At 44.5% G+C, this 26,567-nt stretch overlaps 2 protein-coding genes across 8 annotated transcripts in view; one reads left to right on the top strand and one right to left on the bottom strand.

The window, feature by feature from the left end:
• G3BP2 (G3BP stress granule assembly factor 2) overlaps positions 1 to 3,580 on the bottom strand; it is a 29,422-nt gene extending 25,842 nt beyond the window's left edge. For both annotated transcript variants that reach the window (XM_074905356.1, XM_074905357.1), the window contains exon 1: positions 3,367 to 3,580. The gene's annotated coding sequence lies outside the window, so the exon portion shown is untranslated. The remainder of the gene's footprint in view (positions 1 to 3,366) is intronic.
• A 3,184-nt stretch (positions 3,581 to 6,764) lies between these two features.
• USO1 (USO1 vesicle transport factor) overlaps positions 6,765 to 26,567 on the top strand; it is a 37,853-nt gene continuing 18,050 nt past the window's right edge. For 4 of the 6 annotated variants that reach the window (XM_074905352.1, XM_074905351.1, XM_074905354.1 and 1 more), the window contains exons 1-11: positions 6,765 to 6,893; positions 7,322 to 7,408; positions 7,527 to 7,591; positions 13,649 to 13,728; positions 15,945 to 15,956; positions 20,231 to 20,331; positions 22,325 to 22,427; positions 22,576 to 22,631; positions 23,267 to 23,387; positions 25,100 to 25,278; positions 26,056 to 26,196. In XM_074905352.1, the coding sequence (XP_074761453.1) occupies positions 6,828 to 6,893; positions 7,322 to 7,408; positions 7,527 to 7,591; positions 13,649 to 13,728; positions 15,945 to 15,956; positions 20,231 to 20,331; positions 22,325 to 22,427; positions 22,576 to 22,631; positions 23,267 to 23,387; positions 25,100 to 25,278; positions 26,056 to 26,196 (1,011 nt within the window). In that variant the 5' untranslated portion in view covers positions 6,765 to 6,827. The remainder of the gene's footprint in view (positions 6,894 to 7,321; positions 7,409 to 7,526; positions 7,592 to 13,648; positions 13,729 to 15,944; positions 15,957 to 20,230; positions 20,332 to 22,324; positions 22,428 to 22,575; positions 22,632 to 23,266; positions 23,388 to 25,099; positions 25,279 to 26,055; positions 26,197 to 26,567) is intronic. The other 2 variants (XM_074905355.1, XM_074905353.1) reach the window with 1 other exon arrangement.

Below are 26,567 nucleotides of genomic sequence, written 5' to 3'. Positions count from 1 at the left end.
AAAATATTTTGGTTTATTGACAAGCAAATTTCATCCTCTGAACAATTCTTCCATAGAACAATTAGTCCATGACTAAAGGCATACCGACATCGAGCTATAGTTTTACATAAATCTGCAGCAGCACGGCTTGTTCTTAAATCCATGTCAGAAACTCATGTCCAAGTCACCGATCAGATCTGAATATACTGCTTAAATTGAAAATAAAATCGGGCAAAATGCTCTTGCAAATCAAAAAGATGATCCCCACACAGCAAGCACACAAGGTAAAGCCATGAGGGACACTGTGCTGCTTCCCACACCACAGGAGACGAGGGAAAAACAGAAGGGAAGAGGAGAGCAGCTTTCACAATCTTGGAGAGGTTTCTCCTAAATCCAGATTATCACTTTTAAACCACGTTTCCTACTGCAGAAAAGCAAATAATGCCTTAAAGAATGTGCCTGCTGATGCAAAGCATAAGCGTGACTGAGATCCCACTACTGCAACACATTGTGTGAGCAGCCACACCTTGAATAAAGCTAAGAAACTGAACAGTAGCTGAGAGTTCAACTGGCACAAGCCAGGGCATCTGTAAAACAGCCCTGCAAAGGCTGGCGGGTACTCCATGGTAAAGTAAAATAAGCATCGACTGAAATGAAAAAATACTGAAAGAGACATCGAGAAGTCCCAAACAACCCAGTTCAGTACTGAAACCACCTTCACTCTTTCATGCTCTGAGAGATAAGCACTCAGATCATCCTTCATCTACAGTAAGGGCCAGCAAACCTGTATAATCTACCAGAATCCCTTTACTTTATGATCTCCTTTACCTAATCTGCTACAATCTGAATTGGCTGTGCCCCAAGGCACAGCATGCAGTTCTTTCAAATCAAGCTGTCCTGCAGGGTTAGGGTTTTTTTGTTTGTGTATTGTTTGAGTTTTGGTTTGGGTTTTTTTGAAAGGAGTTTTAATAGCACCCTGTATTTTAGGCGAATGACTGCTATAGGGGACCATCTTCTGGGCAGTTAAACTGCACCATCCAAAAGAGCTAACACCCACCCCAACAGCAATAACAGCAACCGCAGCCAATGGCACCACCCGTTCTGGGGAAGCCACTGCATCCCTCTCTCTCTCTGTCATCATTCAATGCCAGGTTCAGTGCCTTTCTTCTGGTACCTCATCAGATATACTTATTAGTCTGACATATTAATCTTCTCACATGTTTCCTGAGTTTCAACGCAGTTCTTCATTTGTCAAATACTCTCAAAAGAAATGACATCCAGTGTCACAACTGCTTCAGTAAGAGGGAAGACCCAAATTCACCACTGTGCGTTAAAATACTGTTTCCTCAGCGTATTTTCAGAACTGTAAAATATTCTTTAAGTGTGATAGTTATTTATAATTCGAAACCTCAGTTCCATAAAGGAAAACATTTTCTTCATAAGGACACCGACGGATAAGTAGACTGGATGGTCAGCTATTATGTTTTCTCTTCGGTTTAAACTAGCTATCACAAGATTTTAATCTGCTAATGAAAAAATCATATCATCATAATTCCACACGGCAAGCCCACATAAGCCAATCAGAACATTATAGGAATGTTTCAAATGGTCAACCAAAATGATGTTTCTTAGACCCAAACTACCAGAGTCCACAGCAAGGAGGAGTCCTTAAGAATGAAAAGGCTTTCCTGGAGCAGGTATGGCCCCGCAGGCATACTTACTGTCACAATGAACATAGAATGCCTCGTTAACGACAAATTAACTCCAGAAGCTGAAGCAATACCGGTTTGTCGGTAACACCACCCTCTCGGCTCAGAAGGCAAGTTAACAAAACCCTATAGCTAGTCTCACTGCTACGAGGATACGGCTACCCTGCCTTCAGGAACTTGGGTATACATAGCAGCGCTTGCTCCGTATTACTTCAGGTGAAGTCTGCCACACAGTGCTGAGTGGAGCGGCATGGCCTACACTGCAGAGTAACCATTTCTGCTAAGTTGGTCACTCATTTTCATTCTGCTACTACTCCCTAAGAAAAATGAAAACAAACAACCCCGAGATATCTGAGACAGCAGAAAGTGCTGCACACAAAAAATAAACGCTTACTAAGAGAGGACATCTTTCCCCTCATACTCTTCCATCCCATTTCACACCAAAGAATACTGTGCTGGCTTTAAACATACAGGCATGTAAGCGGCCTACCTCCACAAGAACCGAGCAAGGAACAAAATAACTTGCCCTACTTCTCAACTTTACACTTTTTTCTGTAGCAAAGGAGAATGCTTACACACTGAACTTGAAATGCTTATAACACATAGAAGACTCAGGAATTGCCAAGCCAACATAGAAGGCCACAATAACAAAACCTACATGACTAAGTGTGGTTGAAATCAAACAATAATGTCGTATCCTCTACTGCATTAGTCCTTTCATGCAGTGGTACTCGGCACCAAGCTCAAGATCCAGGGCCACCCGACTAATCAAGCGATTTGAAGGCTTTATCGTGGAGATGCTCCTGTGCACCAACGCTGGAACTGCAGTGACCTCTACTTTAGCCCTCTGAGGTTAAGGGGAGCAAAAGCCCAAGAACACACCGAGCTCAGCTCAGAAAAGAAATGAGAGAAGCTTGGAGAAGATCTACTCAAGGCATCCGGATCTGCAGAATAAAAGGTGTAACTTCAGCCATATTACGCGTGAAAACAGATCAGGTTGTGATTGGGGAAAGAGGAAGTGGAGAAAGGCGAGGTCTGCAGAGCTATGAGAGATCCTACAGCCAGCGATGCCATCACAGTGCCAGTCCGTAAGAGAGCAGGAGGGCTCGCTGAGCCGCGGATGGGAGCCCAAGGCTGCTACTGCAGCACAAACGCGGCTGAGGAAGCGGCAGTCTGCCCCTGCCCAAGTCCAGGCACCTCTAGAGGCCCCTGGAAGGCAATGCATGAGGCAAGCCGGGGAACGGTGAGCGCAGGGCCGAACGCCGCAGGGAGCACCAAATAACGCGGGGCGCGACGCTGGGAGCGGCGGGCGAGGGGACGCTTTTCCTCAGCCTCCCCCCGCCGCCCGCGGCGAGGCGGAAGAGCGATCGCCGGCAGGCGACACGCCGCCAAGGTGACGGCGAACAAAAGCCCCCACCTTCCTCCCTTCCTCCGCCTCCCCGGCCCGGGCCGGCCCCGCCGCCCCCGCGCCACACCGGGCGAGGAGCTGGGCCGGGAGCCAGCAGCCGGGCCCGGCCGCGCCGAGGCGGGGCGGGCGGCGAAGGGCAAAGCCGGGCCCCGGGGCGCTGCCCGCCCGGCGCGCGCCGTTCCCCTCAGCCCCGCGCGCGCGCCGCGACCGTTAAACGGCCACCCCCCCCGCGCCGCGGCGGGGCCTACCCCCCGATCCCCCACCGCCCACCTAGAGAAAAAGTCTCGGTGAGCGGGGCCGGACCACGCCCGCCCCAGGACCTGCTCGGTGTCGGGCGCGGCGAGCCTGTCCCTCGGCGTGTCCCGCAGCGGGGGCAGGACGAGGCGAGCGGGGCGCGGCGGCGGCGGCAGCGATGTCACGGCCGGGCGGGGGAGGGGCAGCCGGGGCTCCCGTGCGCGCGTGCCTGTGCGTGCGTGCCTGCGCGCCTGCGCGGAGGGAGGGCGCGGGCGGGGCCGCGAGGGGCGGGGCGCGGAGGCGAGGGGGCGGGCGAGCGCGCCTGCGCTCGGCCCGCGCGGGGCGTGGCGGGGCGCTCTCCGCCAATCCCCGCCGCCCTTCTGCTGTGACGTCTGCCGGCGCGCGCGTTTTCCGCCCAGCGGCTGCGGAGGTCGGCCCTTAGTGGGCCCCAGGCGGGGCGGCGGGTGCACCGCGGCGGGTGGGCCGCTGCGCCTTCCCCGGCCCCGCCGGTCACACGGGAGCGCGGAACCATCGCGTTCCTTGCTCAACTAGTTCTGTCCTGTCTTACGTACAGGAAAAGGCGGGCGTGGGTGTGTGGTGGGTCCTCACGGTACCGACCTTAGGGGCGCAGCCGGTGCATGGGCTCGCTGGGGCGAGTTGCCCCGGTCCCTCCCGGGGGGTTTCCCTCCTTCTGCCGCCCCAGCTCGGCTGTTTCTGAACAGGAGCAACGTTTTGCTTCTAACGGAGGTCTCCAGCAACCTAAGAAGTGAGGGGTGTCATCAGTGTTGGTTTAAAGCGGGTATCTCCGGGCAGAGATTTTCCCCCATTCCCAACTCGGTTAATTAAGTTCAGAGCTCCGCAATGAAATGGAAATTTTTTCAGCTATGCTGAGATCTAAAATAACAATTGCGAGTCAAATATTAAATAATTACTTCCCAATGTGACAAAAGCTGGGACTTGGAGCATATTATGCTTCCAAACTCCTCGTTTGAGAAGGCTCTGGATTGTTCCACTGACTTGTAAAAAGTTGGCTGAGGTGTGAATGCCTTTAGCAGTTGAGGCATATCAAATGTTTCTCTAAAGCAAATCACTTTCCCTGAGTCTGTATATGTAAGGATGGAAAACTTTGAAATAAATATCTCTGTTTAGTGGGAAAATGTGTTTTTGTTTTGTTTTGTTTTTTTCCTTGGTGAGTGTCAGAATCTCCTTAAACCTAGCTTGAGTGCTTCAGATGAGTTCTGGCATGTGCACTGCTGGCCTAAAAAGGTAAGCACCTTGAACTGCCCCCATGAGGAAGAGGGGATCCCTCCTTAACCTTTATGCTATCCAAAGCCTTTTTACTCAAGGGCTTCTTTTTTGGGGTTGGAATCTTGTTTTGTGGATTTGGGGTGGTTTTTTTGCTTGTACGTTTTCTTAAAGAAATATCTGTTTCTCTCTTCCAGGGCAGTGAAGTGTAAGAGCATCCCAAGAATTTACAGACCAGGACATTTGCAGTTAATTTGGCTCTGGCTCCACTTTGTTGAGCCAGTTGGCTGCTGGGAAAGGGGGCACATGGCATCAGGGATGCCAAGCCCTTACAGGTCGGCCTCTCCCCCCAGGGGCAACCGGCTCTGCTGCCTTGAGGGAAGGACAGAGTGAAGCCAGTGTCAACTGTGTGCTGCGACTGCAGGCTGGCTGCATCCTGCTGCAGACGTGGCCGTGTTTGCTGTCAAGTACCTGGTTATTTGGTGAGTAAACCTCCCTGAAAATTTCCTTGCTGCCCAGCAAAGTAGAAATCCTCGCTTCCCATGCTAGTCAGAGTCTGTGCAGGGAGAAAATGGGGTTAGTGGAAAAGGAGAACTGTGGCCAGCCATGAGGTTTTGGGTAGGTCCCTGGTGGCACAGCAGAGAGAGCGCTTGGCAAATTGAGGTTTGGAGGAAGTTTGGGTTTTCTCACTCATTGTAGAAGATCATGCTGGGAAAAAGTTGCTTAGAAAAGCTGTTTTCCCTCAAAGAGGGACAATGTAGGGCAGATGAAAGATGATTTGCAGGTGTATGTCTGTGAAGGACTGCAGAAATGAGATGGGATTGCTCTGCATCTTATTAGGTTGAGGGGTTTGCCACATCCAGAAGCTATTAGTTTTAGGATATGGAAAGAGTAAATGTTTAGTTTCAATTACATATTTTAATTTAAAATGTTGGTTTCATTCTTTAGTTGATGGGGAAAATAGAGTCGCCAAAGCTCTTAAATTGTGATGTGAGAGGGTTTTTCTCCCTGGAATGAAATGAACTAGTTTTAGTCCCAGGTAAGAGTATCTGTTCCTTTCTGTGTTAATTTGCGGTTGTTGCTATAAAATATGCAATGTTGCTATAAAATATGTAATGTGATATGCAAACCCCCTAAAATACTACTAAAGTAAAAATCCTGTGGGTAACGGTCAGGAGGGTTGCATCAGGCTGGAGCTGAGGTGCAGATGCACTGCCTGGAGCGCTGGCAGTGCTGGTTCTTGGCCGCTGCTCCTCAGCAGCATTACAGAAGGGGCTGTGGTAGCACCCAGTGAGGGGAAATTCAGCATCCAAAAGAAATTTAACTGCTTAGTGCTCTTCTTAGACTGAACCATCTCTGGTATCTGGCTAACCCTCTGTTTCTCAATGAGTTTATTCTGTTCCAAAAATGTAATACAGTAGTTTTTTCCTTCTAGTTCAGAGTTGGTAGCACATTTTTCATTATGAGCAAACAGAATTTCTGGATTCCAAGCCTTAGGGTTTGTCTTGGGTTTGGTCTGGACATGCAGACCCCTGAGATGCCAGGGGGGAGCTGTGTTACTGGAGTGTGTCAGGTTTAGTTCTTAGGCAGGTTAATGCTCCCAGTCTCTCCACGTGGATGTGTTGTTAATTCTCAGCAAACACATAGCAAAGCCTCCTGCTGATGTGGTGTTCACAGCTCTTCCCTACTTCATTTTTTCTTAGTAAAAAACGCAGGCAGGAGGGGGGGTAGCAAACAGCTCTGGCAAAAAGCGCTATCAGCTGGGATGAACCTGGGCGCCAAGGCTGAGCTTCCTCCTCGCGTTCCACCGTATTGAAAAAGCTCAACGCGGTTGGTCGTGAGGGGGAGGAGGGTGTCGGGGCCCCGTTAACTGTGGGTGGGACGAAGTGCCGCAGTCCGCGGGCGGGCAGGACGGGACGGGGGGGAGCGTGTGCGCCGCTGCTGCGGGGGGCCGCGGGGTCACCGGAGACACGGCCCGTGGCAGGCGAGCGGCCGCGTCCCCCTGGCCGCGGCGGGGGCCGCCATGGCGGCCGCAGCACCCGGCCCGCGGGCCCCGCCCACCACTGGCCGCCCGCGGGGGCGCGGCCCGGTGGGGGCGGAGCTCCCGCCCGGCCCCGCCCCGCGCCCGGCGGCGGCCACGTCGGCGCCACGTCGCGGCGCAGGCGCGGCGGCCGCTTCCGTCGCGGGGGCGGCGGCGGGTCCGGGAGCGGCGGCGCCTGGGGCCGAGGCCGAGCTCCGCCGTCCGGGCCGCCATGAACTTCTTGAGGGGCGTCATGGGTGGCCCCAGCGCCGGGCCGCAGCCCTCCGGCGCCGAGACGGTGAGCGGGGAGCGGCGGCTGCCCGGCGGGGCCTAGCCGCTGCCGGGGGAAGCGGGGCTGCGCCGGGAGCCGGTGGCCGCGGGCCTGTGCTGGCGGCTTGTTTTCAGCTAGGCCGCGGCCCGGGGAGCGACTGCGGCTGCCGGTGTGAAGCCGCCGCCGGCCGGGACAGCGCCGTGCTGGGCGGGTCCGTCAGCCTCCCTCGGCGTCCTGCCCCGTTCCCGAGCGTGCCGGGGTTGCGCTGGCGGGCTCGGGTTTGTGCCGGTGGTGCCGCCTTCTGCTCGGAGAAGTGGCGTTATCGGTTGAACGTGGGGAACTCGCGGCTCGCCCGGGCATTTCCTGAGGTCGGGCTGCGTGTGGTGGAGCGTTTTGGAATCTGTTAGGCAGCCGTGGCAGCCTGGCGCTTACACGTGTGTCTTGTCCGTTTCCAGATTCAGAAGCTCTGTGACCGCGTAGCTTCCTCCACTTTATTGGATGACCGTAGGGATGCTGTACGTGCTCTTAAATCGCTATCTAAGGTAAGTACCGACTTCCTGAAGAGTTGCGGGAGTTTTTAATAGTTTTGTGATATATTGCTTAAAAAGCTTTGTTTGGACTTTGAACTAGACCATGAACTATTTAATTTTTCCCAAATAGAAATACCGGTTGGAGGTAGGCATCCAGGCTATGGAACATCTCATCCACGTTCTTCAAACAGATCGGTAAGCATGTGGCTGGCATCTGGCAGCCACCTTCAGCTAGCCAACCTGACCCTTCTCTGCTGCTGAAACCAACAAATACAGGCTTGGCTCCGTGTACCTGCAAAGCTAGGAGGGGAGCTGGGTTTCTAACAACTGCTGCTGTGGTGGCTTTTAATGACAACAAACTTAGAGCATATCTAGGGGTGAAAAGAAGAGAATTCCAGGAACTTGGATGAGAGGGACAGAAAGACCAGTTCTACAGTAAAAGTGGCACCAAAGTGCATCTTAATGCTTCTCAGTGTTCAGTTTCCACCACTGGGGAAAGGTAAATCCAAATAGACAATGTTAATGAAATACAGTATTGGGAAGAACCCAAATCAACATGTTATTGGGCAAACTAGACAGAAAGAAGAGAAAATGAAGTCAGCAAATGTGTGTCTTCTCAGATGTGTGTCATCAGATGAATTAGTAGAATAATTCTATCATGGGGAGTAATGCAGGCATTTATATTGAAGGGTTCCAGTAAACAGGAGAGCTGGACTTCATGGCTGCTAAGACAGATGATTAATCTAAATACTTTATGTGGACTAGAATGTAATATGCAATTCAGCATTTAAAGGATCTTTGTTATCTCTGTCTTCCTGCAATTTATCGCGTTGCTGTACTTGATAGTACCCACATGTAATCTGGAACCTGTTTGCAGTCTTTCAGTCTGGATTTGAACATAAAGCTGGTAAACATAAAAAAAAAATCTTAAGGGCATATTTGGACTCCTTGTGTGTACATAGGAAGCATCTTCTAATGTCAAGACAGAGGAGAATTAGGAAAAGCAGCAGTTCAGGGTCTAGATGGAGACGTTATTTCAATTTTGTTGACTGAGTATTTAAAAACGAATGTCTGGCCTGCATGCAGCTTGTATGATGCAAACAGTGAGAGAAAAGGTTCTAGATGTAACTGTCACTGACACGAAGGGGAAAGCCCTTCAGAAAATTAGGTCAAGGAGCCTGCTTTCATCCACTTACCTACTCTTGAGGCCAGATTTGAACTTTGAGAAGGGAGGCGGGGCTCTAGTGATCTTCTTTCCTTTGAGATGCTGACCCGAACCCTTCAGGGCAGGAACTTGAGAGCTTTCCCTTGAGTGCTTTTTGGACTCCAGTTGTCCCTTTGGAATTTGTGTGTGCTGGGGGTCTGTGCAGATGTCTTGTGTGACTCGCGCCACAGTAAAAAGACAGTAAATATAAGTTTGTGGGTTTTGGGTTTTCAACTGAAAAAATGCTCTCTTCCACAAAAGGATGATAGTCTGATTTCCTATTGCATGTTTTATGGTGGAGCAGCACATCAGCTGGCCTACATGTTGTATGTATGCTGTGGCTCATTTGAGAGAGGTTGAGTTGTAGCCCCTGTCTCTGATAAGTTAAGGTGTGTGGGTGTCAGTGACTGCAGGCTCTGGTGACTCAATACAAAGAATACAAGTCAAAGTCAGCTCATCTGAGTAATGGGTTGAATAAATGAGTTGTAGGCTCAGCTGTCCCCGATGCCCAGTGTGACTGGCTTATTGAACTGAGAGGATGGTGGCCTGACAGAGGACAGCGCTGTCATCGCTGCTTCAGTGCGTGCCCATAGGTGTGATCTTTGGGCCTTTGCAGTGTCCACCTCAGGCACCCTGAAGCTTTCTGAAGAAGTGGAAAATGCTCATTCCCTCCTCTGTTTTTTTGCATTGCAGTTGCTTAAGATTATTTTTAAGAAGGGGCAATGCAACTTGAGAGAAAACAGAAGTTAAATGATGGACTCAAGTTGTCTTCTCACATGTTACTGTAGTCATGTGAGTGACTTGCGTGTGCTGGCCCTGTACATTGACACTGTTGCTGTGAAATTTAAGCTTACAGAAGGTCTAATTTGATTAGAAAGATGAAATGACCAGGAAAACAGTATGATGAAGTCAAAATAGTGACTTCTGTTTTCCTCTGCAGTTTAGCTTTAGGGAAGTGTGCTTTTCCAGTGGTTATTAGGTTGGCCTGAAGATGGGTGACTGAGCTCGTGAGGTGAAACTTTTTGACCATGAAGATGCTGATGGTTGTAATTTTACTGATTGGAGAGGTTACACACCTATCTGCCCGTTGTCTGGGATGTACACCTGTAGTTGCTGTGTTTTTGTGTGCATCAGAATGTGAACATAATCCACAGGATTCCCCTTTTAGTTCTTACTTGAGTAGAAGCAGGCTTTGATTGGACTGTATCAGATGAGGCTTAATCTGCTCTCCAGCTTTTTTTTTGCAGGGGTAGGGTGTTTGGGTGGAAAGAATTACAGGGGAGGAGCCAGCAGCAGGCATGGGTCTCTTGAATTCTCAGCGCATGTGTGGCATGGAGAGCTGGTGGACAGAGACCTGTAATGTGAGAACAGTAACAAGTGCAAACACACTTGTCTGTTATGTCTTTACCAAAAATTAATGGAATAGTTCAAGATGCACAATTGTTTTATCTTCAGCAGCATTTGTCTTGCTGGAATATTTAATAGCAATATGAAAAATTGACGCAACTTTCCTGGTAAGAGATTATTTCCCAATGCAGATATGCTCATTGTGAAATCAGATTCTAATCGAAAAGTCATTTGGTTTTAAGACATTCTCAGCCAAGTATGATAGCACAGCTCTTATCTTATTCAGAGAATTGTGTTAGTAATTATTCATGCAAACTCGGAGTAAAAAATTAGCTGTCTTTCATCTCCGGTGTATCTCCTGATTTTGGTGAATCAGCTGTTCCTTCCCTTGGGATTTGAAGGGATAAGCACAAGTATGGTATCTGCTCTGTAGTAGTAGTTCCTTCCTTCCATTTGCACCCTTATTGCTGTGCTAATCATTTACTTCCCTTGTAGTGTATAGCACCTTTGTTTATCTCTTTGTGTTATGAGGCATGCTAATATTTTCTTGACTCTGAAGTTGTTAATATGAGGTGAGAGGCATTTATAGCTTCATCTCCTGACTTTAGTAGGGAAAAGGTCTGGTTTGCATGGCTGTGCTGAAATGGTGAGTGCTTCTTGTGTCTTGTTCTCATTTCTGTCCTCAGCAATTACACTGTTGCTTCAGCTTATTTAGAGCCTTTATCCTGGAACAGAAATACACCATTTCTGTCTCTTAAATAAACATGTCATTCCATTTGTTATATGGTTTACTTGTAGAGTGCCTTAAGCTTTATCTCCTGCTTGATTGCTTAAAATTTCTCCTGTAGAAAACTGACTTCTTTCACTATTTTTTTCAGCTCTGCACATCAGCTATCCTGGAGCCTGGTAACACTCCTGAGGCAGCCTTTAAAGGTTCCAGACTCTTACACACACCAGTGTTCTTAGGCCAGATGTTTATTTTGTAATATGAAGTACAAAGTGTGATTTACTAGTGGACTTATCCTGACTTGCTCTCTAGATGTTGCCACATCCCACCAGGGATTATTTTGAAAAAAATTTGACACTGACTATAGAACAGACCAGTACCAACTGTTGGTGTGGGAGAAGGCACCAGAGTGAGAAGTCAACTTGATCTTTAACTGCTTTGGTTCTACTTACATAACAAGGTTTTTAAATTTCTGCATGACAGTTCTCATAGTTTGAAACCTAATATGAACCTAAGAGAAAGTCACAAACCTGAGTTTGTGCTTTTGGTTCCAAATTTTCCAATTGTAATACACTTTTCATTAAAATTTCTGTAAGGGGTAATATAAATGTCGTTACTCCTTTGATAGCTTTTCCATTACTTGAGTTTTAGGGGTAACAAAATGCCCTTGTTTCCAGGCATGCTGTGCTTGATGACATGATAGAAACACTCTGCCTTTCCATGCTTTTCTTGACCATATAGAAGATGCTTGTCTGTTCTGACAGTGAAAAGCTGTGGTTTTAGAACACGTATGAATGTTTTTGAGTCACCTTACCTGGGCAGGGCAATACAAGGGTACTTTCACTTCCATATGATACTACTTTGCTATTGTTTACGAACTCATGGAGTGCTGCACTGACATCTTGGTTGTGTGCCACATAAAAGCACAACTAGCAGAGGGCATGTGCCTGAGGTGGCTTATGCTGGCTTGTTGCGCTGCATAAAGGCTTCATCTTTTATGGATGCATGAGAGACTGGAAGTCTGTTTCTTGACTGATTTTTCACTACAGAGCAAAAGCTGCACAGATTCAGTCTGAACAGAATAATATGTTGTATATGGTGAACGGCAGTTGGTAGCAAGGCAGTGAACAGCAAAGATAGTATGCTGCACTCCTTGTGTTGTGATGGGTTCCTCTTTCACAAGAGAAACAAGGCCTGCTTTTACCACATCTACATAAAATTTGCTTATTCTTTTGTAGCTGCTGTGAGGGAAAGGCAAAGCAAGGTTGCAGCTTGGGTTTTTTTAAGTGTCCCGGAAATAATTTCTATGTGTTTTTTCAGATGTGGAATTGTTTCAGTTACATGAAAAGGAAACCACAGGCTTTGTAGTCTTGTGTTGAAGAACTAAAATTACTATAAAGGCAAAACATAAGCAGACTGGAAATCTGAGTATACCTGCTGGATGAGATGGTTTACATGGACTAAAAGCTTCCTTTACTTGCTTTGACTAACAGTTTGGCAGAGGAGGAGATTTTTTTTTTCCCCCTTTTGTTTCCATTACAGCCCAGCTTAAAAGCAGGTGGTATGAGTTGAGTGACTGAGGAAAAACTGAGGAAAAAAGCATGTGTCCAGGGAGGATGTCAGCATGACAAGGACTCGATTCAAAACCCAAGGTGCAAGAACAAACTACACTGACATCTGATTGTTTCTACCTTTGATTTAGTGTGAGAGTCATAGAAAGAGTGGTGAGGTGTCCCTCTGACAGCTTGCTACAAGAAATGTAGGTGTGTGTTGCTCTGTTCTGTCTTCTCAAAGCTGGTGGATCTCCCTGAAGCATCTCTAGTTTTCTTGGTTGCAACAACTGCTGTAGGTTTCTCATCTTTAATTAGTGGTTTAGCAGAGATAGCTGGCCTCAATTAAGCTTTGGCTTTTAAGATTGCTGGTTATTTTGTTTTTAGGCCTCTGCTCTGAACTGGCCCAACAGCTTCTTAAAAAGCAAATTTACCTTTGATGCGGAGGCCTTATTTTATATGCCTTAGACATTAGTGAAAGCAAATACTGAAAAGCTTGAATGAGAGTTCTTATTTTGACAGCGTGCTCTTCTGATGCTTGGGCAAGACATGAAAACAACCGTGAGGTGTGTCTCCCTGCACTGTGAAGTGCCTTCCTTTGTGATGTTAGGTTTTCTTTTCCTTTGTTTTTTTGAGCAGCTGTGCTTTCATACTTTTCTGGTTTATAAGCAACAAAGCAAGCAGCAAAAATGGTTAGATTCCACCCCCCTCAAACTCTTGTACTCAGTCTTTGTTGTAGCATAGGGTTTGCAGATTGTTTAGGCTTTGTAGTGCAGAAGAAATAGGTCTCACTTAAAGCAGGGCTTATTAAGAGAAGAGTTTTGGTACAAGTGGGTGAACTAATGCTTTGGGGTTAGACTGACTGCCCGGCAGCTTTCTGGGGATGCTTGGAGTTCAAAACCCCTTAATAACTGGGTGTAGTCCTGGTTGGTGACGCAGAGGCTGGCCTCTTTGGGAGAATCCACAGCTGTTGCCATGGATTTCATGTGAAGAGCAAGCTTTTGGCCCCTGGTTCTCGCTGATGGGGTAGCAGGGAGGGTCTTTCCTGGGACGGTGCTGAAGCTTGTCTGAAGCTTTCTTGAGTGACTTTCTGGGAAGGAGTCTGAATCCCTTTGAGAGATTTCTCCCTAGAATACTTGAGTAGCAGGTTGGAAGGAGTGACTCAGGCAATGGAAGACATGCTTGCAGTGAAGCTTCCTGTGGTCATCCTGTGTCACCAGACTTTCTGGATGTGGCTGCCTGAGGGAATGCAACTGGGAAAAGGAGTTCTACTCCATTCAGGGACTAGGCAGCTACATGGTATTACAAAAATGTCTGTCAATATCAGTCCTTTGCACTTGAACTAATTCTGCCTGTGCAGAAAAACAATGTTGTAAGAGTAGTTGGAAATAAGTCATTAAAGAAAAGTGGTTCTTTCATTGCAGTTCAGATTCTGAAATAATTGGCTATGCCTTGGACACTCTCTACAATGTAATATCGAATGACCTAGAAGAGGAGGAGCAAGGTAAGCGTTATGGTAGTAATAGTTCTATTAACTGTGGGGGTGCTTTCCTTGTTTTTTTTTCAAATTATAAACTGTAATATTTGTGATTTACTAACACTAAGACTTGCTCTGTTATTGTGTAGCTGTTATGACAACGCTAAAAATCTTGTATGCAGCTTGCGTTAAAGTAATATTGGATCTCTTGCTTATAAATTTTAAAAACTCTGTTCTGTGAACAGCACCCAGCTTGGAATGGGAAAATTTTTTTTTTTTTTAAAGTTTGTAAATAAAGAATTGAGTCATTTTTTGCTATCAGGAAAGGACAGTTCTGGCTGTTACTGTCAAATGGGACACTAAGATCTAATGATTTTAGAAGGATATTGAGAAAGAAAATCTCGGGTGCTGATGATGAGGTGGCTATATGTAAGTGTGAAAGCCTCCTTTTCCAGCCCTACTGTGGCATTTTAGAAAGACTCTGCCTGTCCTTCCCAAGACAGCTACATGTATAAGTAGTCACTGTGCAGCTAGGCTGTGAAACTCCCAGCCCCTCCTGCCTTTATTTTCAAAGGCCTGTTTTGATCAGCCGTAAAATCTGGTCTCAAAGGCCAGTTAAGTGGTTACAGGTCTTAAAAAATAACCCCCTATTTCACAGAAACATCAGTATACTGAAGAAAATGACAGCAGTTACCCAAAGTAGGCTTGAGCGAGAAGAATGTTCCTTAAATACATGAATAGGAGCTGTGAGTGCCCAGACTGAAGAAGAGCCAGATGTTTGTGACAAGTAGAACAGCTGTGCATTATAACCGTTTCAGGCTCTTGAAGGGTGCAGAGGGCAGGACAGTCAGAGTTTCCTTGTTTTGAGCATCGAGGATGTGTCTAGAGAATGGGGATGGCATCTGGCTGAAGGCCATGCAATTGCTAGCTTGAGAGGAGGCCTCAACCCAAGTGCGATGTCTGTCGGATGCTGAGCCTTTATGCACTTGTTCTCATCACCGTCACTGGGGAAAATGGAAACCGAGACCATGGCTTATGGTTATGCAGGTAGCTGCAAAGTAGATGGCTCTGCCAGAAAGGTTACTAGTTGTTAAGCTGAATCAGGGCGTATAGTAGTGCCAACTGCGGGATTCAGTTGATCTTTCTGACATTTCACTTGTGCATTTTTGCAGGTGTTATTTGGAAACCCACTTATGTTTGTATTTGCAAATCAGGTCTTGGCTTGATCACTGTTTAAACTAGTAATTGAAGCCAAATGGTTGTAGACTTGCTTTCCAAGACTTTAAGATGAAGATATCAACAACAAATAAAAAGCTTGTAGGACATGCATTCTGCTTTTGGATGATTGAATGTGAAAATCTCTCATGCCAGCTTGCCCCCCAAAATTCAGAGGTCTTTGATGAGCATAAATAGAGTGTGAGCAGAAGATGGCTGAATATCTGTGGGTTCATAACATCCTGGTTTGCCGTGGACCTCAAGAGTCTTTCTAGTTCTTCACAGCACTTGTGTCTCATTTTTCAGTTTCCATTACATGTAGTGGAGTGCAAATGCTCCTGTGAATGGGCAAAATATGAGGTGATGCTGCCATTTGAGTTGAAGTGTCTTGTCTGCAGTATCTACCCCAAGATATTTCTTCAAAGGCTCCTTAAGTGATAAATAACCTTATGGAAAGTAGATGAGGGTCCTCCAATATGAATAAATTTATGCCAGTATGTTGGCATTATGTTGTGTGATCTGTCCTTTCACAGTGCCTTCTGCAATGAACTGTTTTGTCTTGTGTAGCTGCAAGAGATTTGCAAGCTGAAATCCTTCTGTGATATATTATTCTTAACCATCTCTCAAATTGTTGCTTTGCTTACCTGTCTTTCTTTTCCTTGTTTGTCCAGTTGCCTGATCTTGATGAAAGAGGTTTTGAACAAGATCAGTTTTGCTGTGCTGGTGAATCCATGTTCATGGTGGTGGCCTTGATTATGGACTTGACAAGAATGTTATTAGCAGTCTCTTACAAAGAACAAAGAACTGACAAACTTGAGTTATGTGAGATCACCAGTGTTGTAACAGTATGGGATTGTTTAGTTCAGCCACTTTCATAAAAAGTACCTGAAGGAGTAATTGCTGCTGTAGAAAGCTAGGATGGCTGCTTGTAAAATCTGAGCCTATGCTGCTATTGGTTGTGCTGTTTGGAAAGCTATTCAACTTGTAAACCTTTCTCTTGTTTCTTTTTCTTTTATCTGCATTGACAGATGATTCTGAAGGTAAAAGAACCTTTACTTATATAAATATGGCACTTTGTTTTAGGCCTAGTTTGCTACTCACACCTGTAACACTCGCTACTGTTTAAAACGGACACTGTAAAGACTTGCATTGGAGCTTAGTGAAAGCTTTTTGCATTCTGCTCTATACACTTTCTTTGGAGCTGAAGCATCTCCCCAATTTTATTTCTCGTGTGATTTGGGCATGTTGAATGCCAGCAGATCTCCAGAGTTGTAGTAATAAATTCTTGTTTAGGATGTAATGAAAGTGTGCAGCTTCAGAACTGTTAGGATTTTAATGAGCAAAAGTTTGTGAACAGCTTCTGTTTTCAAGCAGCCCTGAAGTTCAGCAGAAATGCATGTGCTGCACATAAGCATCCTTCACAGTGTCTCTTTTAAGCAATGCATGTTAAAATACAGTGTTCAGTTCTACTGTAAGTTACTACTAACACTTTGTATGTTCTCCTTTTAAAACTGGTTTTATCAAAATGTACTTTATTTTAAGATTAAATTCTAGTTTGCAGTGCTGCTTGTTAGTGAATCACTAAGAGCTAATATTAATAGATGGAAGTTGTTCTCTTTGAGCCCTGTGAATGTGTAGATTTAAAGACCGATTATGGAATGAAGTCTGGTTGCAAGATCTGTAGTGTATCCTCATAAGATGTAGTTTCACTTTGCCTTTTTCTTTCTGTCTGGCTCCTCTTTTTCTCCTAGAAGAAATACTAATAGGAAAAAGCAAGAGTTGAGAGAGAGAAAAAGACAGACAATTTTAATTTGTCCCTTTTATGGAAGAATTCTAAACATCCTGAACTAGAGTCAAGCTTTTGGAATGAATAAAAACTACAGCTAACTTGTAAGAGGCAGAGTAAGTTGATGAGTACCCTGCTCACGTTTTGCCTTGGCACTCAGAACTTGTGCAAGGACAAGAGTTGAGATTAGGAGGAATCCGTAGTTCAAACAGTTGCTATTTGTAGCTGAGTTTGGGAAAGGACATGATGTTCAGTCACAGCTCATGGAAAATTCAAAGTGAAATATTTTGACTTAAGCATCTATTTAAAATAAAAAAGAGTTTTGGTCTGTGGGCTTTTCTTGGTTTACAGCAAGCTACAGTGTGTGCAATCCATATATGACAGTCAGCTGAATTGCTCTTATTCTACAGTAGCGAGTGCAGCAACTGAACTTTTGTGGAGTTGGCTTACCTGTTTTGGTTTTTTTTTGTTTAATCATGTAAAGCAGGAGTGACTCAGACTTGATAAGCCCTTCAGCTTCAGAGAGCTCGCTATTGGACTTGTATTCTGCTAGATGCTGCACGCCTGGGCTAGTTACTTTAGCACACAGTCTGTCCTCCCTTTTGGCATCTTTTGTTGGTATTTCAGAGTTTCTGCAGCTGTAAATTTACAACAGATTGGTGCTGCTTCTCTCTCCCTCTTGTAAGCTACCTACCAATAAGCCTGCTCTAAGGGAGAACTGTAGCTGTACTATATTAGAGAAATGATCAGCTACTCTGGTGTCTGGGAGGCCAAACAAAAAACCTCCTTCCTGTATTGGAAATACTTAAAAATGAGATCTTATAAACTGATACCTTGCAGCAAATTACTGCCACTAACACCTTGGATTGGGTTGGTTGAGTTTACATTGTTTTCTTGGCACTAAATAGGGTTTTGCCATACCCCTAGCAAGGTACAGAGTTTGACTATTATGTGCGGTCTTTGACCGTTTTTATAGCTGCTCAGTTGTTAATGGTTTGTTAGTGCCTCTTTGATAAGGCTGTAAATCCTGGAGTTTAAGCAGGAGGAAAAGTCCTTGTTTTGCCTTCACTTGATCAAATCAAGACCTTAGGATTTGGTCAGAAATTCAGTAGCTTTACCATGTATTTCCTGTAGTTTATGCTTCAAGCCATTCCTGTGCTTGTGCTTTCATCAGCTAGCATGGGATGGTGTTGCAGTGCTGAATGTACATCTGCGTGATTTCTAGGGCAACCTGATTTCAAAGATGAGCAGCAGTGCCTTTGCTGCAGCTCTTCAATGAAGTGTTGGGCTGCCTGAACGGCTTAAACTGTAGAATAGAGTCTGGGCAGGTGGCAGCATGCTCAGTGTGAAAGGAGGGGCTTGGCAGTTATGGAGAGAGAAGGCACCAAAGCAGCCTGTTGTTTGGGGGATGTGTAGGGAGAGGGACCTTTGTAGGGGGACGGGTGCTTAGGGAGTTGGGTATGAGTGGATGTGCCCTGTGTATTCATGGAATCATAGAATGGTTTGGGTTGGAAGGGACCTTAAAGATATTCTAGTTTCAATGTCACTGCCATGGGCAGGGACACCTTCCACCAGACCAGGTTGCTCAAAGCCCCGTCCAACCTGGCCTGGAACACTGCCAGGGAGGGGGCAGCCACAGCTGCTCTGGGCAACCTGTGCCAGTGTCTCACCACTCTCACAGGAAAGAATTTATTCCTTATATCTAATTTAAATCTGCCCTCTTTCAGTTTAAAATCATTACCCCTCATCCTATCCCTACACCCCCTGATAAGGAGTCCCTCCCCATCTTTCCTGCAGGCCCCCTTTAAGTACTGGAAGGCCGCTATAAGGTTTTCCCCAGAGCCTTCTCTTTTCCAGGCTGAACAACCCCAAGTCTCTCAGCCTGTCTTCACAGGGGAGGTGCTCCAGCCCCCTGGTCATCCTCATGGGCCTTCTCCAGACCCCCTTGAGCAGGTCCATGTCCTCCTTATGTTGGGGGCCCCAGAGCAGGACACAACACTGCAGGGGGGTGTTTCACAAGAGCAGAATAGAGGGGGAGAATCCCTCCCTTGACCTGCTGCCACACTTCTCTTGATGTAGCTCAGGATACAGTTGGCTTTCTGGGCTGTGAGCACACATTGCTGGCTCACAGTTAGTTTTTCCATCCACTAAAATCCCCAAGTCCTTCTCAGGGCTGCTCTCAGTGCACTCATTGCCAACCTGTATTTGTGCTGGGATTGCCCTGACCCATGTGCAGCACCTTGCACTTGTCCTAGTTGAACTTCATGAGGTTTGCACAGGCCCACCTCTCAAGCCTGTCCAGGTCCCTCTGGATGACACATCCCTTTCCTCCAGCACGTCAACTGCACAAGGCTTCTGCAACAGCACAGAAAGCCAGTGAACACAAATTAACTGCTAGGGGAGAAATGAGGTCTGCTAAGATTGATTTTAACTACTGGGGAGCTGTTGAAAAGCTGAGGTCTCAGAAACCGTACTGGACTTGAATGAAATGTCTTCTCATCCTGTCCAAAATTAAAGAATAATAAAAAAATCCCTTTGAATTAGCGTTGCTCTTCCTCAGCTTTTCAACTGCAATTCCTTAACTATGCCAACCAGTAGTACCTACGTATAACTGTTTTGTGAAATAGCTTTGTAAATTGTCCTTCAGCCTAGAAAACAGCAGTGGTGCAGAGATGCCATTTGCATGTTTTCTGTTGTTTTGTGGAATGCTTTTGATTTTTTTGTGTGTAACAGTGATGCATGAAATAATTGTGTAAGACAGTATTCATGTGCTACTCCAACTCTGCACAACAGAACAACAGTAACAGAATGGGATTTCATTTCCCTTGTGACATTCATTCCCATTTCAAGACTGAGAGGTTTTGATGCTCATCTGTGTCAAAATTACTCTCCTTTCCTGATGTTTAGGTATTTTCTATTGCTAAAGCAAAATAAATAAATGAGGTGTTTGAGCCATTTAGCTTTAGATGGTTTATATGCCCCAGCGCTTGCTTCAAGCCTCTTGGTATGAAATGTACTTTGCTTTTGTGCATTAGTGAATAGTCCTTATAAGGAACTTCTCTACTGGATCAGTTCAACTGCATGCTAACGCAGCCACTTTGGGGCTTTCTGCTTCTCTGCTGGGAGGATTCTCTTTTTCTCTCTGAATTCTCTGCTCACTTAAGAGTGTGTGTCTGTAACAGGCAACTGTGGGGGTGAGAACTGTGAAACTGGTTGATTTTGATCAATGGAGATAGGATTTTTTTTTCATTTAATGCTGAAATTAGTTTGTTTAGTAGATTCTTGATTCCCTCCTATTTTTAAAACAAAATATCTCTTTATAAAAGTTATGTTTAGAATAATGTAGGTTTTCTCTTTTGAGCAAAGCTTTTGTCAGTGTTTATTTTGAAAATAATTCAATCAACATTATAGCAGTGACTCCAAACCTTTTTGTCACCCACAGCCCCATTTTAGTAAGAATAAAAAAATCACAGCTACCCGAAGTTTCTCCAGTCATGTGCTGTAATACATTGTTTTTTACTATTACAGAAGAAAACTTACCAAAACAAGTTGATGATTTGGGAAGTCAATTCACAGAGATTTTCATTAAACAGCAAGAAAACGTCACACTGTTGTTGACTCTTGTGGAGGTGAGTAACAGTATTATACTTGGAATACTTAGGGATATGTAGTGCTGTACAGGGAGGTTATCTTAATGGTTAAAGCTATGTTTTTGCCTTTCTGGTGAAGCCTATGTCATATGTTGAGGTATTCTTAGACATAGTGAATGTGGGGTTGGAGGTGAGTCAAGACTATGACCTGGATGAATGCCATTAGTACAGCTTTTAAGAGAGGATAACATTGAAAGGGTTTTAGATATTTGATTAGAAACAGTGAAAACTCTTGGTCCATGAACAGCAATTGTTGTCACTCATAGAAGGATAACTTTTCAGGTTACCATTAAATGATAATGAAATAGTAATATCTGCTGAGATGCAGTTCAAATAGAAAGAGTGACTGCTTTCCGTCAGCATGATGTTTAACTCATTTTCCTGTGGTTTTATTCTCAAGGACTGCTTCTTTAGTCTCAACTGCTAAAAATTTTATTTCCAAACTAAGAATATGATTGTGCTAGAGAGATAGAGAAACATGAATATTTTTGGGTTTTTTAATTTTTAGTCCATCTTCAGTAAAAAGGTGATGTTCTCTTCCCATAGGGAACTTACATCATGCTTTCAGCAGTATTAAACATTTGTCAATATATCTGAGGCTTAATCCCTTAAATGCTGCATTTTAGCCTCAGTAGATGGAAATGCAGATCAAGAGCACAGTTTTGTAGGCTATGATTAGTGAGTTAGTGAAATTATTTTTCTGAAACTTCAGTTTTTGGCTGACAGCCCTATAAAACTATTTTGTGATTGTGAAAGGTTGGCTTATAAACGTACTCCTGAGATTAATAAATGCAGTACATATTTTAGGAAAATCTGGGATATACTTGATTGATGTATCTGTTACAAGTTAGACTAGGACCTACTCTGCAGCAAGCTGCTGTTGATTTTATTGATTCAAATCTGAGATCTGCAAGTTCAAAACAGCAAGCATCTGTCCTAAAGATAGGTGAAACCTGTATGTGGAGCTGCATGGCTGTTTGCATGGCTGTTAGCACTAGCTTGGTGTGCAATTGCACATACAAGTGTCATTTGATAAAAATGTATATAGCATTGTGCAGAGCTGGAAGCTTGCAGTGAGGTTTTTGTTTAAGTTGTGTTCTTTTTCTCTGCTGATGCCATAGTTCAGTGTCCTCTTGGCTAGCAATATCATGCCATTCAGAATTTGTCCTGTACAAGAGTCAGTTTTAGAAAAAGCTTTATAAACCATCCAGCGTGTTTGATGAGGTGGTTAGAAAATTGATTAGCTACCACCTCTCTCTTACGAGTGGAGATGTTTACCTTGACCCAGTACCTGAGGTAGGTAGGGTGCTGAGGAGAGGATGACATGCACTCAGTTTTACTTGTAACCAGAAACAGGGTTAAAATAAGACTGCTTATCCAAATAAGTGATCCGCTGGCTTACTTGTAGGTGATGCTTTAAAACCAGCAGGATTAGAAGTACAGAAAGCTCTGTGAGGTGACTCAGTTGGGATGTGGGTCCAGTCACCAGCTGTTGAATGAGTTTGAGCTGACTCGGGGAGCCCAAAGGTTTGTTGTGCTTGGTCAAGTCTGTCCATGGACTCAGTTCTTGAGGTTTTTTTCTTGCTGACAAGACCCACTTTAAACAGAGAAGCTGCTGTTACTGTTTGGAAGTAGGAAGAAGATATAAAAAGGCTCGCTGTTCTTTCCCTCTTGTATTTGAGTAACATGGGCTGATCCCTGGAGGATCGGACTGGCTGGTGTTTAGAAAGAAGAAATAGCTAGGAAACCTATCCCCAGAGGAGAGGGAGGAAGGGAAATGGCTGGGACTCCATGTTGCTGATGGTAGAATAGAAAGAACCACAGAACAGGGTAGTGTTTTGACTTGTGCTGTAATAGGATGGGTGAAAAAAGTGACAGATGAAATTCTTTGATGTCTACTCATAACTGACATCTAGAAGAGAAAGGTGAATACTGAGGAATTTATTAATGTACTTTTCCTCCATCTTTGCAGGAATTTGATTTCCATGTTCGCTGGCCTGGAGTGAAACTACTTACATCCCTCTTAAAGCAGCAAGGACCTCAAGTGCAGCAGATAATTCTTGTCAGCCCTATGGGTAAGCAGCTAAGTTTATTGCTGATAAACCTGAAGCTTCGCAAACATCATAGCAGAGGGCTAGAGGAGTGCTGATCAAAGTGTTTGAAAGACCTCTAGCATGAAAAAGCTGCACCTTTTTCACACTTTTTTAAATGCATTTCCTACAGGTGTTTCCAGACTCATGGATTTACTAGCAGACTCTAGGGAGGTTATACGAAATGATGTAAGTACAGAACAAAGGCAGTTTATCCTCTGAATAAATAGTAGCTGTCGATTGAATTGCTTAGTATTTGTGCAGAATTTGGATTAAGTTAAGCCAGTGCACGTGATGAAATCATTGTGGATGCTAATTGGGAATATTTCATTCCTCAGTTGAGCTGGATGGCTTTTGGATGTCTTACCACAATTCACATACACAGTAACAGTTTGCTTTTGTTATTTAATGCAAACATTGACCCGTCTGTAGGGTTTTCCTAGTATGTTAGCTGATCTTGGCCTTCTGTCAGGCTCACTTCAGTTCTTCCTTGTTACTCATCAGATGTCAGAATGCTCTAATTACTACAGAAGAGGTGATGTGCTTTACAAGTTCCCTGTTTCTTCTTAACAGCTGTGTCGCATCCTTTCTAACAGTACTGTGCTGCTATGTTGAAGTGCAGTGAGGCATGAAGGAGTTATCGTGTGGTGTCTGTGGTGGGTTCTGTTAGATGTGCCAAATTGCAGGGCATGCGGTTCTGTCCTGTGATTCTGGCGGAGGATTATGTTGCTGATTTAGCATCCTTTTAAGAGCTGTGACTTGTGAAAAGCAAGGTAGTTCTAGTAAAACTAAGTTTTAATTTCTTCTCTCTCCCACCTGTCAAGGGAGTCTTGTTGTTACAGCAATTGACAAAAAGTAATGCGGCCATACAGAAGATTGTTGCCTTTGAAAATGCCTTTGAGAGACTTCTGGATATCATAACGGAAGAAGGAAACAGTGATGGAGGTACAGAAAAGTCTATGACTTGTACTTCTGTACAAACTATTAGTGACAATGTTTACAGGCTGATGTGAGTATGTAAGTGGAGCTAGGTCAGTGGATAGAAGGATCAAAACAAACACCCTGGTTGTAACAAATCAAGCAGAAAGAGACTGAGCAAGTAGGCAGGGTTTCAAGATCTTTGAAAACTAGTCTTGAGATAATTAAAACATGAGTTAATTTGTCTGAGCATGTGTGCGTGAGTGTGTATGTTCCTTTTTGGCTTAGGTCCGTGGATGTCTGTAGTTCGAATGGCAGTGTCAGATAATGTGTATGCTGTGTTTGTCGCAGTTAAACATCTGCATTCCTCTTGCCAGAACCTTAAATGCTAGGAGTGGCTGGGGGTAACAGCTTGCTGAGTTTCCTCAGCTGCAGTAATAACTTCAGTTTTCTGGTCAGCTCCTTGCTAAATCATTTACCTGTTGTCGGGGGAAAGGATATAAAAATGAGCAAAAATGATGCAGCACTTAAGTGCTCTTTTTACCACCAGTCATAGTTTGCTACAGGATGTTTCAGTAACAAGACAGGTTGCTGCTCCATGACCTGTCTGTGGGTTGCAGGAGCAGTTAATGCTTCTTTCCCAGCTCAATTATTCCAGGTATGTTGGCATGGAAGGATTAAGCAAACCTTTGATTCAAAGCTGCTATTTTTAGGCAGTTAATAATTTTAGGAGACTTGGTATGTAAACTCCCAAGTGCTTCCCCCCTGCTTGCATGTCCATTCCTTCTGCCTGCAGCCCTGCTGAGGGCTGCATTGCCAGCTGTGGCTCTGTAACAGGAGTGGGAAGGAGGAATGTGTCAGCGGGTCTCTGTTCTCTCACTCCCCAGTCTGGCACTCCCATTGTGTTTTCAGAAGTGCAAGGAGTAAGTCTTTATCCTTTCTGTCAAGTCTGGATTTGGAAGCATCCCAGCAGTACCAGAAGCAGGGTGTCCTTATTTGTGTTGTCTTCTGGACAGAGTTGTCTAAGGATTTTCTCTTCACAGCATACATAGTTGATGAGCATCTATAGTGCTTTTTCAGTACAGCTAAAACCTGCGGGGGAAAAAAAAAAAAGCTGTTGCAACTCCAAGGAGTTGAGTTTGAATTGACTCATTGTAAGGGCTATTTCTAAGAATTGTTTCTCTACCAAAATAACCCAGACAGAAGCTGTGAAATGAGTTGAAGATGTAGCCAGCAATTAAAGAGAATAAATGTGTAAGCCAGTAAGTATTGCTGCATTTGAATCACAATGCAGTTCAAGAGGAACTTCATTTTAGTGCTTACAATAGGAGTAGACAGTAGTGTAGCCTGAATCTTAAATAGGTATGCTTCAAGATGCAAAGTGATTGTGGGGCTTTGTTTGAAGTTCTTCCCATTCCTACCCTGTTAACTCATACAGACTGTATTTGCTTTGGAAATAAAGTTTTTGCTTCAGACATGTGGAAGAAACACAACTATGGTTTCCTTGGAAATATGCTGGATCAACATCGATATATTTAATTTAGAGTGACCTTTGATTATTTTTTCACACGTGAGGTTCACAGTGCTTGATCCAAATTTAATGTTTGTTAAGAATGAAGAGTTCAGAAGTGTGTGCTCTCTTCCATCTGGAACAGCCTTAAGTGCATGGAGGAGCTAGTTAGTTTTCTGTGTCATCTTTTGATTGATATTTTGATCTTTTGGTTTTTTTATCTCACCAGGAATAGTAGTGGAAGACTGTCTCCTCCTATTACAAAACTTGTTGAAGAATAATAATTCAAATCAGAATTTCTTCAAAGAAGGTTCATACATTCAGCGTATGAAGCCTTGGTTTGAAGTTGGCGATGACAACTGTGGGTGGTCTGCACAGAAAGTAACTAATCTTCACCTAATGCTGCAGGTAAAACAATTGACCTAACTCCCAAGCACTGCTGGCAATGCTTTTTCAGCTCTCTTGCAACGAAGAGTAAGTGTAACGTAACACTGCGAAATCCGTGTGTTGTCTAGCTCAGAATTGAGCTACCAACATTCATGAGAGGTAATGCTTTCAGCACAAATATTATTGCCGAATTGTGAATTTGTCATGGCTGGTGTATTGCATAACTTCTGTTTGTGAAACTTAAGATATAACAGTAATTTGAGTTAAATACATTATCAGAGGTGTTCTGTATAAAGAATCCTTCTGTGTGAATCCATGTATATGGCTATGGTGCATTAACAGAGTTCCAGTAGCTGCCTTCACTATGGGTTCATAGTTATTGATTGCTGGACATCTTACCTTCTGCTCATCTCTCAAAAAAGATGAAATAAAGTTTTCCTGTTCTGTGCACTTTGTGTGGAAACTGAACATAAATAATGAAGGTAGTTTCTCACTTTCTGATACGTAGTTCTGACAAATGGTAAGCCAAGTAATAGATTAGTTACAGCTTGAGTTCTCAACACTTAGTTGCAATGTTTGCAATGAAGTCAGATATTTGAAGATTTTGATGGTTTTCACTTGAACTTAAAATCAAATGGCCATCTGTAGTAACAAGATGAACATGCTCTTTAATTGTTGTCTTCTATTTCTATTTTTAGGAGCAATTCTGTTTCATGGCTAAACTTCAAATGGGCATATTTTGTTTGCATTTCAGAAGGTCTCAGGCTGTCTTCACATAGAAACGTTTCTTTTTTCTAGCTTGTGCGTGTACTCGTGTCTCCCACAAATCCTCCTGGTGCTACCAGCAGCTGTCAGAAGGCAATGTTTCACTGTGGGTTGTTACAGCAGCTCTGCACAATCCTGATGGCAACTGGAGTTCCTGCTGATATCCTGACAGAAGTAAGAGGGAGCAAGTAGATGTAGGGATGGGGGCAACTAAATGGGTGAAAGCAGGAGTCTACAGGGATAACCGGTTACTGTAGAGACCAACTGAAATTAAAGTACTTGCTAAGAAAGTAGTAAGAAAGTTGCAAGAGATGTCACCTTCCTGTGTGGGCAACAGAAATGTAAAGTAGTTTTTTACATTATATTCTGCATCCAGGGAGTATTCATATTTGCTTTTCTGTTGGATTTCAGCATACCCCAGGGTGGCTGAACTGATTCATGTTTTTCCCTGGTTTAGGGGTGTGTTTTTTTGTTGTTCTCTTTTGAGAGTCTAGAAGTATTCTGACTTGGCAGGTTTCCAATGATGAGGGATTTCTAGCTTCGAG

This window comes from Athene noctua, chromosome 4 (assembly GCF_965140245.1).
Source record: "Athene noctua chromosome 4, bAthNoc1.hap1.1, whole genome shotgun sequence".
Lineage (NCBI taxonomy): Eukaryota > Metazoa > Chordata > Aves > Strigiformes > Strigidae > Athene > Athene noctua.
This window is presented reverse-complemented; position numbering and strand designations above follow the sequence as displayed.